Source organism: Tenrec ecaudatus, chromosome 3 (genome assembly GCF_050624435.1).
Source record: "Tenrec ecaudatus isolate mTenEca1 chromosome 3, mTenEca1.hap1, whole genome shotgun sequence".
Lineage (NCBI taxonomy): Eukaryota > Metazoa > Chordata > Mammalia > Afrosoricida > Tenrecidae > Tenrec > Tenrec ecaudatus.
The window spans coordinates 133,776,272-133,791,111 of record NC_134532.1 but is presented as its reverse complement, the minus strand read 5'-3'; the positions used below and the strand labels follow the sequence as shown (position 1 = coordinate 133,791,111).

The 14,840-nt window shown below is 38.6% G+C and overlaps 1 protein-coding gene across 3 annotated transcripts in view; it reads right to left on the bottom strand.

The window, feature by feature from the left end:
* Positions 1–14,840, bottom strand: part of FAM13A (family with sequence similarity 13 member A) — a 313,755-nt gene that overhangs the window by 166,946 nt on the left and 131,969 nt on the right. For all 3 annotated transcript variants that reach the window (XM_075544017.1, XM_075544018.1, XM_075544019.1), the window contains one exon: positions 11,083–11,166. In XM_075544017.1, coding sequence (XP_075400132.1) covers positions 11,083–11,166 — 84 coding nt within the window. The remainder of the gene's footprint in view (positions 1–11,082; positions 11,167–14,840) is intronic.

Below are 14,840 nucleotides of genomic sequence, written 5' to 3'. Positions count from 1 at the left end.
ACTGGTTCACACATACCATGGGATTGTATGCAACTATGTAACAAGAGAGAATAATGAGAACAATAGATGTCATTCCTCTACATCCTGCATGCCCCCACCCCCGAACTACCATGACCCAGTTCTACCTTACAAATCTGACTAGACCGGAGAACACACATTGGTACAGGTAAAAGCTCTTGACACATGGAATTCAGGACAGCTAAACCCTTCAGGAACAGTAATGGGAGTAGTGATATCATGATGGTAGGGGAGTGGTTGAGGAGGAGGAAGGGGGAAAGGGGGGGCACCCATCATAAGGTTGGATATATAGCCCCCTTTCCAGAAGGGTACAAATAACAGAAATGTGGGTGAAGGGAGACAATGGATAGTGTAAGATATGAAATAATAATAACAATAATATACCAAGGATTCACAAGGGTGAGAGGGTAAGGGAGGGAGGGGAGAAAAGAGGAGCTTCTACCAAGGGCTCAAGCAGTTTTGGAAATGATGATGGCAACATATGTACAAATATACTTGATACAATTGATGTATGGAATGTTATAAGAGCTGTAAGAGCCCCAATAAAATAACTAAAAAAATAATGAACAATGAGGAGCCTTTACAAGTTTCGAGGTTATTTCAAAAAGTACTGGTACTAGGGTTCCAGTTCCTAAATGCACGTTTTTAAAAAAAAATCATTTTATTGGGGGTCATCCAACTGTTATCACAATCCATACATCAATTGAGGCATGTTTGTACATGTTGCCTTCATTCTTTTCTAGACATTTAATTTCTACTGAGCCCTAGATATCAGCTCCTCTTCCCACCTCCCTCCCCCATCAGAACCCCCAGATAAATTGTACATTGTTACTATTTTCATCTCACATGGACTGCTGTCTCCCTTCCCCCATGTTTTCTGTTGTTCTTCCCCTGTAGAGGGGTGTATGGTTATGTGTCGATCATTGTGATGGGTTTTCCCTTTCTCCCTTCCTCTGCCCATCTTCCCCCTACCCTTCTGGTATCATTACTCCCACTCCTGTTCCTGGATTCTGTGTGTTGTGAGCTCCCATCTCTTATGTATACCTGTGTACATACTGAGAAGCAGCACTGGGGTCATGGTAGTGGGTGGTGAGGAAGCATCAAGGAACCAGAGGAATATAGTGTGTTTTGTCAATGCTTTACTGCACTCTGAGGAATCATCCCTTCCCTGTGGCCCCTCTGTGGGGGAGATTGCTCCGCTGTCTACAGATGGGCTTTGGATTTCTATTCCAGCCCTCCTTATTCTCAGCGATATGTTTTTGTTGGTTATGTGTGTGCTGATACCTTTACCCAGTCCCCATGACTCCTCATGATCGGACCAGCAGTGTGTTTCTTCCATGTGGACTTGTTGCTTCACTGCTGAATGGTGACTTGTGTAACTACAAGCCTTTAAGACCCCAGACACTATATCTTTTAATAGCTGGGCACCATTCGCCTTCTTCACCACATTTGCTTATGCATCCATTTTGTCTTCAGTGATTGTGTTGGGAGGGTGAACATCTCAGACTGCAGATTTGTTAGAACAAAGTGTTCTTGTATTGAGGAAGGGTATGAGTGGAGGCCTGAAGTCCATCCCCTACCTCGTTGTATTGCTGTATAAATATATGTACCTGGGCCAATACCTCTATTTTTATGGATTAATGTATTTACATATGTACACCGCTATGTTTATAGCTCTATCCGTTGCCTTGCTTCCTAGGTCCTTCCTGTTTCCTTTTACCTTCCACGTGCACCCTTTTATTCCAAACAAAATGCATTTAAGCATGTCTCTGTGACCAGTGATGAGTGAAAACAAGTTCTCTCAAAACTACAATGGTCATACCAGGATGACTTCCAAAAAATGGTCCCAGCAAAACAGTGGCTCCCACCATATTTTAGTGAAATGGCTGAGAGGCACACAAACTAAAGGATATTACTCAGACCATCAGTACTCTGCATAAAAAGCATCGCAGGAGAGACCCAAAGGTGCAAAATGACTCAAAAGAGAAGATAAAAAGAGGAGGGGCAAGGAAACCAGAGGAGCAGAAAGGTAAGAAATTGAACATGGCTAAAGCGAATGTTGACGCGCTGCTAAACATAACCAATGTCTCCTAATGGTCATCGATGGTCATCAAGTTCTGTGGAAACAGTCTAATTGGATATGCAATATGCTGCGTAATGCTGCGTAAATTTTCACCAAAACATAATTGAAGAAGAAGGAAGACAAAAGAAGTCTCAATTGTAGCTGTGATTTTTTTTAACACGAGTTGCTATAGGTTGGAATTGTCTCAGAGGTCATGTCTACGTGCTCTGACTTTCTACATAAATAGCAGAGAGTTTTGTTTATTGTTTTTCTATAAACAGTATAATAGTATATCTATATCTATATCTATCCAATGAACTGTAGCTTTCGCTGATATTCAGAGCTGGAAGGAAGTAATTAAACTGAAAGGTGGAGCTGCAAGAACCCAGGCATAAAACTTACAAGGATATTTGCTCTCATATTATCGGACTGCAGAATATCACCAGGTGTATCAAGGTAGTGGCTCACAATTTCTGATGAATAGCAGAGACTTTCCTCATGTGCAGCCACTTGAAGGGCAAATAAAGCACTACCTGTGAAGAGAGAGAGCTGAGTTTCCAGGGGGATAACCTAGATTCAAAACCAGAGGTCAGGATAAAGTCAAGGGAGAAGGGATGCAATCAAAATTTTGTTCAAAATTTTGGGTTTCCTTCTATTTGGCCAATAATTGTTTTTATCTTACCAATAAGTGTTCCTAAAAATTACTCATCCAACAGGCAAGATAAGGAGGAGTCATGGTGATTTCTTAATTACAGAGTTTATAAAAGTAGCATTTCCCCTTCTGTCAGGCACAATTAAAGAAAACAAAAAATGTTAAATAGGAAGTATGATTTAAAAGTAAAATAATAAATGCACTTGCTTGCATCTAGTATGTAATTCGTGTCTATAGTCATCATGTACATTTTAAAATGGCAATGTATTTGCAAAATAAAGAATATAAGAAAATATTCAACTGTATAAGTTCTCAGTTTTTTAAGTTCTCTGATATGGACAATAGAAATTGATAAAAAATTTAGCAATAATTCAGATGGTACATTGGGCGGTGGGAAAATGGTGTGGATGCCCTCTGGCTACACAAAGGAGAAGCAAAATCCAGCTTCACATCTGCCCCAAGAGCTTCCCTCTGAGACAGAGGTCAGAATTGCCAATACCCTTCAATGTCCTTCCCCCTATTTTTATACCAACCACATGAAAAAGGATGAACAAGCTCACCGTACCTTGAACTGTAAGAACCAAGAAAAAAGTTAAGCCTTGACTTGGAATACTGGAAGATTCTTTGAGCAAAATATGTGGGAATGATGTGGGAAACATTAATAAAAGATTATGGATTTAGAAGAGACACTGTTTGTCTAGCTTTTGATTGTAGATTAGATAATACAAACAGAAGAAATGATGGCCCAAAAGAGCTAAACAGAAGATTTGAAAGGGAAGCATGAGAAGGTGAAGTATTATAATGAAATGTTCAAAGACCTGGAATTAGAAAGTAAAAAAAGGAAAGATAAATTTCAAGAAAATTAAGACAGTTGAGAGGACTTGTCTTCTCACTAATTAAATACCACTAATTAAGAAATTACCAGAATGACTCAAGGTAGGCTAATAGACAAAAGAACAGATAATAGAGAGCAGTAACAAACACATCTCAACAATATATAATAGAAATGTCATTTATTTCATAAAGTATGAAAAGAATTTTCAAACTGTCAAATAAAAGTGCTACATTGACTGGTTCTTCATAAGTTAATTTTCTACTTAGCTTTTATGTAAAGCATTTTACAATTTAAAAGAGATTAAGATGCACATATATTCAAAAGCAATATTTAACTTTAGGCATTCTCCATTACTTTTTCTAAACCTGTTTGCTGTTCTCTTCATCAGGGTCGTTTATGTCGATCGTTTGCTTGTGTACACTCCAAAAGCTCATGGCCCAGGAGTAGAGACAGCAGGTGGTATACAGAATACAAATAGGGACAGATGGCTTAGACTCGACATCTCCAGAGCCAATGGGTTTACTACCATATTACATCTCTAGTCCATGTAGGGATCAGAAAATACTTAACTGTAGGGATCAGACGTACTTAGCTGTCTAAGGCAGATATAGCAGTAGCTAAAGATAACTAAGAAAGACAGTTACAGAGGCCAAATGAAGTGAACATTCATCTCAAAGATGCACATCATTTTCATAGCTCACTAAGTCACTCTAGAAAGGACACACCAGCCATATGTTATAGATGCTGTCAGCTTTAGCACTGAAAGACCACCTGGAGGAAAACCAATCTTAAGATAAAATCGTGGTGTCAGAGTTAGTGTCTTGATAATCTCTTGTGGCTTACATTCTCTGTCTCATTTTGGGGAGTTGCAATGACAAAGATGGTAATCACCCCACCAGTAACTAGCGTTAAGTTTGCTCACTTAAGTTTAAACGTGCTCATGCAGGGATACACGGGAGTTAAAGTCAAAATATTGGCTTGCCCAATGAAGTCATTTCTGTATTGAATTAATTGGGTTTCAAACCAGAGAGATAATAAGATATCGACATATGATGCTCATAGGCGCTATGTACAACAGCATGAAAATTGCCTTGTCCTGTACCACCTTCCTAATTTTTGTTGCATTTGAGCCCATTTTTGTAGCTATTGTGTCAATCTAACTCATCGAGAGTCTTCCTTTTTAACTCTGAATCGTACTTCACCAAGCATGAAGTTCTTCTGCAGGGACTTGTCATTCCTGATAAACGGACCAAAGTTCATGAAATAGAGTCTTGTTTATAAGATGAACTTTGACTGTACATTTATTTTTTTAACTTTTATTGGGCCTTGAGCGATGGCTTTATAGCGCAGATAATTAGTTTCACACTCAACAATCGACTCACCATTGGTTTCATCTCACTCAGGGTAACATCATTAGGCAATTTCCCATGGCTCCTGCCTCCATCTGTCCTCCAGCCTTACCCCTTCTGAACTTTGTCCTCGGGTAAATACTGCCTTTTTGATCTCAGAGTTTTTCTGAAGTGTGTCTATCTTTCTAGTGTTATTATCATTTCCCCTTATAGACCTGCCTATTGCTTGTCTGAAAACTGAGCCACGTAGGCCAGTTCAGTCCAAGACATGAGCATGACTAAATGCTACAGTCTTGGGGTTTACCAGTCCCTACTGGACATGGAAGCATGGTCTACAAGGGGAGCCCTGGTGGCTTGGCGTTTATACACTGGGCTTTGAGTCACAGGTTAGCAGTTCAAAACCACCAACCACTGTGAGGGAGAAAGACAGTGTCAACTACTTCCCTAAACAGTTACAGTCTGGGAAACTCACCAGAGAAGTTCTACCCTGTCCTCCAGGGTCACTGTGAGTCCACATCCACTCGATGGCACTTGAGGGTTTTTGTTTTTATTTTTTTCACAATTTTGAATTTTGTTCCACATATTCCTCCAGCTCCATCGGGAGCTACCTTGTTCTTGCAAGCCAGGCTGTTCATTCTTCTGCCAGTCCATGGTCTATTTAATAGTCTTCACCGGCATGTCAGTTCTTCTCTCATCTTCCTTACTCATCGCCAGCTCTCCCACGCATATGAGGTGACTGAAAAGACCACTTGACGTGCCAGGTGCACAAGTACTTTATCACAAAAAGCGACATTTTTCCGCTTCAACCCATTACAGAGGACTTGTGCAGCAGGAAGTGCCCAATGGGATACATTCTTGGCTGCTGCTTTCATGAGCATGGACGGTGGATGCAAGACAATCGAAATCTTTCACAACGTTAATCCTTCCTGTATTTATCACGAAGCTCCTTTCTGGTTCAGTTGTGGGGATTTTTGTTTTCTTTACACTGAGGTGTAATTCATTCTGAAGGCTGCACTCTTTGATTTGCCTTGTGTTTTCCTCACGTCCTTTTTCACTTACAGCACACAAGGTGGTACCATCGGCATATTGCACCTTGTTCATTAACGAGCCTTCCTCTAATCCTGATGCTGAGTTCTTCACGTAGTCCAGCTGGTCAGATGCTTGAATACCTAGGGTGAGGATACAACCTTGACTAGCAACTTTCTGGATTTTACGCTGTTCAGTGTTCCCTGATTCTCCTCCTCTCTGCCTCTTAACTTATATATATAGGTTTTGCATGAGCGCAAAGAAGCGTTCAGGATTCCCATTATTCTCAATGTTACCAATAGTTTGTTATGATTCAGATACTCAAGTTTCTTTGCATACTCAAAAAAAAATAAACAAACATCTTTTTGGCGTTCTCTGCTCTCAGTCAAGACTGATCTCAGAAGTGATCTCTCTTCTGTGCTCTCTTCTAAATGTAGTTTGAATGCCATGTAGCTCTCTATGCATGGCTAGAAACACTATTGAATTGATTTTAGAACAATATTATTTATTAACATGTGATATCAATAATATTGTTTGATAATTTCTGCATTCTGTTGGCTCATCTTTCTGTGGAATGGGCACAAATATAGATTTCCTACAATTAATTGGTCACATACCTGTCTTCTAAATTTCTTGGCAAAGACTAGTAAGTGTATCCAGGTCTGTATTAGTTTATTGAAATATTTCTATTGATATTTTGTCAATTCCTGTGGTTCTGTTTTTTGCTAATTCTTTCAGTGCAGCTTGGAATTCCTTCAGTACCATTGGTTCTTCATCATTCTATGCTAGCTTTTGAAATGTTTGAATGTCAACTATTTATTTTTTGGTACAGTGACTATATATTTTTTCCATCTTCTTTTGATGTTTCCTGTATCATTCAGTATTTTGTCCATAGAATCTTTCAATATTGCAACTCAAGGTTTGGATATTTTTAAAGTTCTTCCTACTTGTGAAATGCTGAATATGGTTTTCTTTGTTTTTCTAACTCTAGGTCTTTATACATTTTTGTTATAATAATTTACAATGGTTTTTAGAGTGGCCTTTGACATTTTCTGCTGAGCTTTTTAACTTTATTTCTTCTACTCATGTTAGTTATTCTATGTTTAAAAGCAGGTTCCAGAGTCTCTTCTAATACCTAGTTTGTTCTTTTTTTCTTACAATCTTTTTAATGATGCTTTTCTTTCTTCAGATGTGATGTTCTTTTAAAAATTAATTAATTATTATTATTTTAATCATTTTATTAGGGGCTCACACAACTCTTTTTACAATCCGTACATACATCATCTGTGTCCAGCACATTTGTACATATGTTGCCATTATCATTCTCAAAACACCCACTCTCCACCTGAGCCCCTGGCATCAGCTCTTCATTTTCTCTTCCCTTTCCGCTCCCACCTCCAACCCTTGATAATTTATAAATAATTATTATTTTATCAACAGATATGATATTCTTGATATCATCTAAGAACTCTTCTGGATTTTGGTCTCAAGTGTTCAGTTTTTAAGTCTATTCTTGACACAATTTCTGAATTCAGGTGTGATATTCTCCAGCTCATAAATTGGCTCTTGTGGACTTGTTTTAATTTTTCTCAGCTTCAACTTGAACTTGCCTATGTGCAACTGATTATCTGTTCCACAGTAGGCCATTGGCCTTGTTTTTGCTGATGATTTTGGCCCTTTCCACCATCTCTCTCCACAAATTAGATTCCTGTGTATTCAATCTGGCAAGGTCCATCTGTATAATTACTCTTTACAGTACTTTAAAGGGTATTTGCAGTGAATAAAGTAATTGCTTCTGAAGTACACTTTTACGTCATCTTCAACATAACTTCTCCCATCAAGTCCATATTGCCAAGTTACCAATCTTTCCTCTATGTTTTCAAATTTTGCATTCCAAACACTAGTAATTATCAGTGCATCTAGATTACATGTTTGAACAATTTCAGATGGAAGAGGTTGATAGAATTCTTCAATTTTTTCATCATTGGCTTGAGTATTTGGTTCAGAAATTTGGGTAAGATTTGTATTAAATGGTGTAGCACTATAAGATAAATTTTGAAATATATACATATATTATAGATAAAGATATTGGGTAATGAATGGGACACTATACCTTTTTACTTTTTCATCCCTACCATAGTAAACCATATAGTTGTCTGATTCAGAATGGCCAATTCCAATTCACTACAGTTCACGAATGCCTACGATATTAATCTTTATACCTTCTATTTAATTTTTGATGACTTCCAATTTTCCTAGATTCCCATTCCATTCATTCCATATTCTGATTATTAATGGATATTTTCAGCTATTTCTTCTCATTTTGTATCATTCCACATGAGCAAATATGTCCTGGCACTTTGTTCCACCGTGCTGATTGTAATTTGTGGAGGTGATGCTTTTTGTATTTTGAAATCCATTCTAATCTGAGGGTCCATCTTCTGGACTATACCAGAAGATATAACCTGCCTATTGCTACTCATAAAGTTTTGGCTAATTTTTCAGAAGTGGTCCACCAATTCTCATCCACCGACTCTATCTCAGACTGGGAGCTTTGCTGAAATCTGCCCACTATGGGAGAAGCCCGCTGGTATTTGAAATATTAGTGGCATAGCTTCCAACATCACAGCAACATGCAAACTACTGCAGTACAACAAACTTGACCATGAGCAGTAGACTAGCTTGGATATGCTTGGCATGTTCAAAATGAGATTTATTTTATCAAAATATTAGAATTTTCTTAAACAATTTCTGTGACACATTTCCAGAATATCTTTTAGTTAGGAAATGATTCACCAAGGGTACCATTACTAAAAGTGGGTATACCAAGATCAGCAGAGGAAATAAGAAAATGCTAACAAGTTATCCTAAAATCCTACATGCTTTCTCCCCCACCCACACTTCTTTGTGGACTATTTTTATCAATCTGTATTCTTACTAAATGAAAACAAAATGTCGGCAGCACATTTAAATTCATTACATGTAAGTCTGACAACACTAATATTGCACTCAAGGTTATTCATAATAGAGTTTGCATCCTAAAAGGAAAGAATCATTCAGAACTGAAGACATTTTTCAGAAAATAAACAAGGTGGAATATGTCCTAAAGAAACAGACATACATCTTAAACCGTTACCATAAATAAAACACTAAGTAATAGCTTGGTTCACCTTTGAAAAAACTGCCACATTATTTTTATAATAGCTGGCAACTGAATTTGAAGAATAAAATCCCCTACAATGGATTCAAAGAAAGACTAGAGAATTTCTTGTTTTAGAAATGGGAAAATCAAAGTAGCAGCTTTATAAGTGTTAGCGAGGTGAGTAGGTGAGATTCTATTTAATAGAGAATATTAAAGTTTCAGAAGTAGGAGCGACAGTGTTAACGTGATGACTTTCTGACGGACAATCGAATGCTCACATTCTCATGATGTATTTTGTGTTAAGGTATCATTGGCCAAGCAATTATGTAGATGTGGATTTCCTTAGTTAAATAAAAGAAATTCCACATAAGAGACCTTTACCATCTTTGATAGTTTATATATATTTAAATCATTTCACTGGGGGCTCAAAACACTCTTATCACAATCCATACATTCATTCTTTGTGCCAAGCACATTTGTACATTTGTTGCCATCAGTTCTTATACTTTCAATAAAATATATTGAAAAGTTTTCCATTGACCATGGGTTAGTTCTAGAATTATAGAAAAACAGCAAAGCAATTTCTATTTTAGAAAACAATTAGCTTTGGGCATTTTACCATTGAGAGAAATGTGTTGCTTTCATATTTCGAAGTAACCTGGGAAAGATCTCTCAGACTCGCTGATTGCCCGTGTCTTAGGTCTTAGTTCTAGGTCTTACATTCAGGTCCCCTCCCACCCCACCCCCCACATACCACACAAATTATTCATTTGACCACATCAAAAAGAATTGTACAATCAACACCACAATGAGTTTTAAAACATTTTTTCTCACACTTATTATTGTTGGCTTCGCATCCTTCACATACCCCTATCCCATCCTCCCCTGCCTCCCCATCCCATCCTACCCTGCCATTCCTCTAGGCAATTATCCATCCAGTTACTGTTGCTATAGATCTACCTGTCATGAACCTCATATACAGAAAATAATTTAAAACACAAACAGGAAGCAAGCAAACAAACGAAACCCAACAACAGTGAGTCGACAAAACAGAAACACCTCAATAGAAAATCAAGTAAAAAATAAAAATATTAAAAATATGAAATAAAGTTGACAAAATTTTAAAATGGGTCAAAAGGAAGATCAAATGATTAGGTGTTACATTTTAAGCTAACTACATTTGCCATAATCGACTTTACAATGCTTTCTGACAGCAAGGCCGTCCACACCCTGGATTTCATGTCTATACCATGTATTAGTCTGGCAGGCATACTTCTGCCTTTGTGAGTGAGCGATACTGGAAGTTTTGCTCTATCAACACCCTCAATCTTAATGCAAATAATGTTCAGTAAAAGTGTTTAATCTCCACAAATCAACAATCATGTTGTATTTTGAAGTTGGCCTATATGTGTACATTTTTATTTTTTCAACAGTGGTTTAAATTCCATACCACTGGCTAAATTAATGACACTATCAATAAATTACCTTATGCCCCAGGGGATGATTCATAATGCTCTCTATTCTAAAATGATAGTGATGTCTCTAACGTGAACCAGAGAGATATAAAAACCATAGATACGCTAATGGATGTTGGGCTTACGGGCTAGTTTTTGTGCAAGTCTAGGAAAATTCATTAACATTGCATAATTACTTACTCGATACTCACCCTCATGAAGAGATAACTGGAGAGGTGGGTGCTATGGGAAGGTGTCATGAAGAAACCAGATGGTACCTAGCTATCAGAAAAATAGCATCTGGCGCCATAAAGGCTGTCTTAAAACAAGCAGTCATCTAAGTGAGGCATCAACCCAGTCCGCATGGAAGAAGCTCACCAGCCTGTGTGATCTAAGGATTATAAATAACAAAACCCAAAGAAGGGAATTGTATCAGAGTTTAAATTGCACCTGTAGGTCTTTGACCCATCTTGAGTCTGATTTTGTAAACTATATGATATGGGTCCTCCTTCATTCTTCTACCAATGGATATCCTGTAACATACCTTAGTTGTTGGTGACAGATTTTGCATCTCTCTCTCTAAGCCTTTTGTTAGAATGATGGGCAGAGCGTTCTCACAACTGGCCTCCTGAAAAAGAATAAAAAGTAAAGGGGTAAAGAACATTACCCTAAATGAAAAATTACAAGGTAGTAAAAAGCAACCTTTAAGGGAGACAAAAGACGTTTCTGAATTGTACAGTTCGCATCAGACACTGATGAGTTTATAGTGTCAAACTGCTTCCTGTCCTGTCATGCAAGAGCGAGAGAAGCTGGTGATAGAGGAGGTATAGGACATACATAAAAGACATATTCAAAGATGATCATAGCAATCGCATCTACATTATGTCCCTCTTAATCACATACATAGCCACTGGAAACAACTTGACTTTTATTTTCTTTTGAGAAATCCCGAAGACCACAACCATCAAACTCCTAGTTAACAATTTTTCCTACAATATTTCACACAAGATTGTGATTCTACAAATATTATAATTTAAACCAATTCCTTCAGATACTTTACCCATCCATGATTGTACAGTGATAGTTTGAAACCAATACTCCAAGTAAGTGGGGACGGGAACTGGAGTATCTGTTGACAACATTGTTAACCTAAGTCCTTGATTTACACCAAAACAGTGCTTAGAAGCAGAGTGGCCTAACTTACGAGGGAGCAGAATAGATCAATCTGCATATATTTATTTCTATGTGATTATAAATAGAAACAATAATCCTGATTTTCTCCCTGAATAGTGTAGCATCCTATTTCTAAACAGCCATTTCTAAATGAATAATCTATATACTTTATAATGTTATTCAAACCTATTTGAGTGTTATTTATTCATTTATAAGGAGAGTTACATAAAATAAAAGATGTTCAGAGAAAATGAAATACTTCTTAATACTAAGAAATAGCCATTATTTCTTATGATGCATCTGGTATTAGGCTGAGTACTTTGCATTCAAAATATCATTTATCATCCTAAGAATCTTATGAGACAGGTGCTGATACCATCATCCTCATTTTATGGATAAGATGGAGAAGGCATATCAAAGTAAGTAACTTGCTCAATGACACACAGGAATCAAAGGTCTTTAAGTCCTGAGCTCTCCCATGTATACACTGCTCTTCCTGGCCCACTTATTTGACATCTTAAACCAGGTTGTCACCTTAAACCTTGAACTAGATTGCAGAGCCATAGCATTTTAGAAACAAATCAATTTTTCAAAGGTCAACGAGTGTAGCTCTCCAATTTACAGACGAGGGACTTTGATCCTGGGAGGTTGCATGCTCAGTATCACGTAGGGAATAGCAGGCTGACACACTCAATTCAGCTGCTAGAACACAGGGCTTGATATGCACCTGTTCTCAGCTTGGTACAAGGGAGCAAGATTCCCGGATTCTGAGAGGATCAGCAGTCACTCCTATGCTTGGAGGTGGCTTGAAGTGCTGCCAACAACCTCAGCTGCCTGTGGCCTCGTGTACAACGTGATGCAAGGGCCAAACTGGACATTTCCCAGATCCCTAAGTAAGTGGATATCCAGCCTCCCCTTTCCCACCAGTCACAACACCTGCTGGTGGGAAGCTGCTTACTGGAAATAGTGAATGAGCCCACTTTCACTCTGACTCATGGTAAGAGGAATAAACTATATTCTGCATGACATTTAGAAGGTTCAAGTGATTCACTACACAATCCCCTGTGTGATTCGGCAACACTTAGATAATATCATGATACTTAAACCCTCCACCTCCTAAAACTACGGATCTATAAATGCTAGAATGTGATGGGAAGAGTGAGGGACTATAAGGGATGTTAGGCTGCCCTTTGGCGATAGCGATCCGGGTGTTTACAAATGCCTATAATTCTTTCTCATTTATGCATGGACTCAAATGATAATATTTATTTTACTCCTATTTTCCTTTCCCAGCTCCTGAAAATTAGGATATCAAGGCTGCTTTCCAGTCAGCTTTTCCCTACCAAGCATTTTCAGTAAAAACTTTATCTGATCATTCCCGTACATAAATTATATTTATTTCTTATTTTTGAGCTTCCAACTTGGATAACAGAGACAAAGCCAAGTTGAGTACTCCACTGCCAGGCCGGAGGCCTGGCTTCTCACGCTGTCCTCACTCCTGACTGACCACACAAAACCAGCAGCCTCTCAGACATCTCTTAGGGCGAGCAGCACAGGAGCTGCCTTGACTCAGCAGCGCCTACCACCACCCAAGTGTCTGTGAGCTAGAGGGCTCCAGATGTCTCAGGACACAGTGGCCATCGCCCTGTTTCCTCAAAGTTAAAACAACAGCCGGAATAAATACCCGATAATAATTTCCAGTATTGTTTCAGAACAACACATTATTGAGTTAAATGTGAAATGCACGTGGATTATTAGGCTAAACATCTTGTTTTTCTTTTTAATAATTTTATTGGGGGCTTGGACAGCTCTTATCACAACCCATATCCGCATCCATTGTGTCAAGCACATTTGTACATTTGTTGCCATCATCATTTTCAAAACATTTCCTTTCTACTTGGGCCCTTGAGATCAGCTCATTTCTCCCCTTCCTCTGCTACCCTCCCTCCCTCACGAACCCTTGATAATTTATAAATTATTATTATTTTTTCATGTCTCACACTGACCTATGGACCGATGTCCCCCTTAACCCACTTTTCTGTTGTCCGAGCCCTTGGGAAGGGATTATAAGTATATCATTGTGATCTGTTCCCCCTTTCTCCCCACACCTTCCCCTATCCCTCACTATTGGTCCTGAGGGGTTTATCTGTCCTGGATTCCCTGTATTTCCAGCTCTTATCTGTAGCAGTGTATATGCTCTGGTCAAGCTGGATTTGTAAGGTAGAATTGGGGTCATAATAGTGTAGGTGTGGTGGGGTGGGGGGTAGAGGAAGCATTAAAAAATTAGAGGAAAGTTGTATGTTTCATCTTTAAAAAGCCATTTTAAAAAGGAATTTACACTCCTAGACATATACCTAAAAGAACAGATACATTTCTTCTTTCCACACAAAGCTAATACATGAATGCTCTTACTGACTTTATTTAATAACAGTACAAAAATTCAAAGTGTAGAAATAGTCCAAGTGGCCAATATTTAAAAAACCAAGTATTATATATTGGAAAAAATGCCATAAGAAACCAAACCTCAACTTGGTATGCCCAGCCTCGAGGGAAACATACCAGCATGAAGCAGTGAAGTAACAGGTCGCGAGGCTGGCCCCAATCCAGCTATGTTGACCCCTTCTCCAGAAGATTGCATGACAGAGGACAGCACTAAGACACAGCCCAGGGAGAGTGGCAGGTCTGCCCATAAGACAGGGGAGGAAACTAAGAGGGAGGGAAGGAGGAAGGGGGAAAGAGAGGGAGAGAGAGAGAGAGAGAGAGAGAGAGAGAGAGAGAGAGAGAGAGAGAGAGAGAGAGAACCGCATCCTGGTCCACCATGCCCTGAGGATGGCATTCCTGCTCAGAGCAGCCAAGGCACAGAGAGGATCATAGGGTCAGCCTCACCACAAGATATGATGTCCCCAAAGAGGACCTGATGCAAGGGGCTTAAGTGGAGAGCAAATGCCTTGAGAATGATTGGGGCAGGGAATGTATGGATGTGCTTTGTACAATTGATGTATGTATATGTATGGATTGTGGTAAGAGTTGTATGAGTCCCTAATAAAATGTAAAAGAAGAAAAGAGAAAAAAATGATTAGGGCAAAGACTGTACAGATGTGCTTTATACAATTGATGTATGTATATATA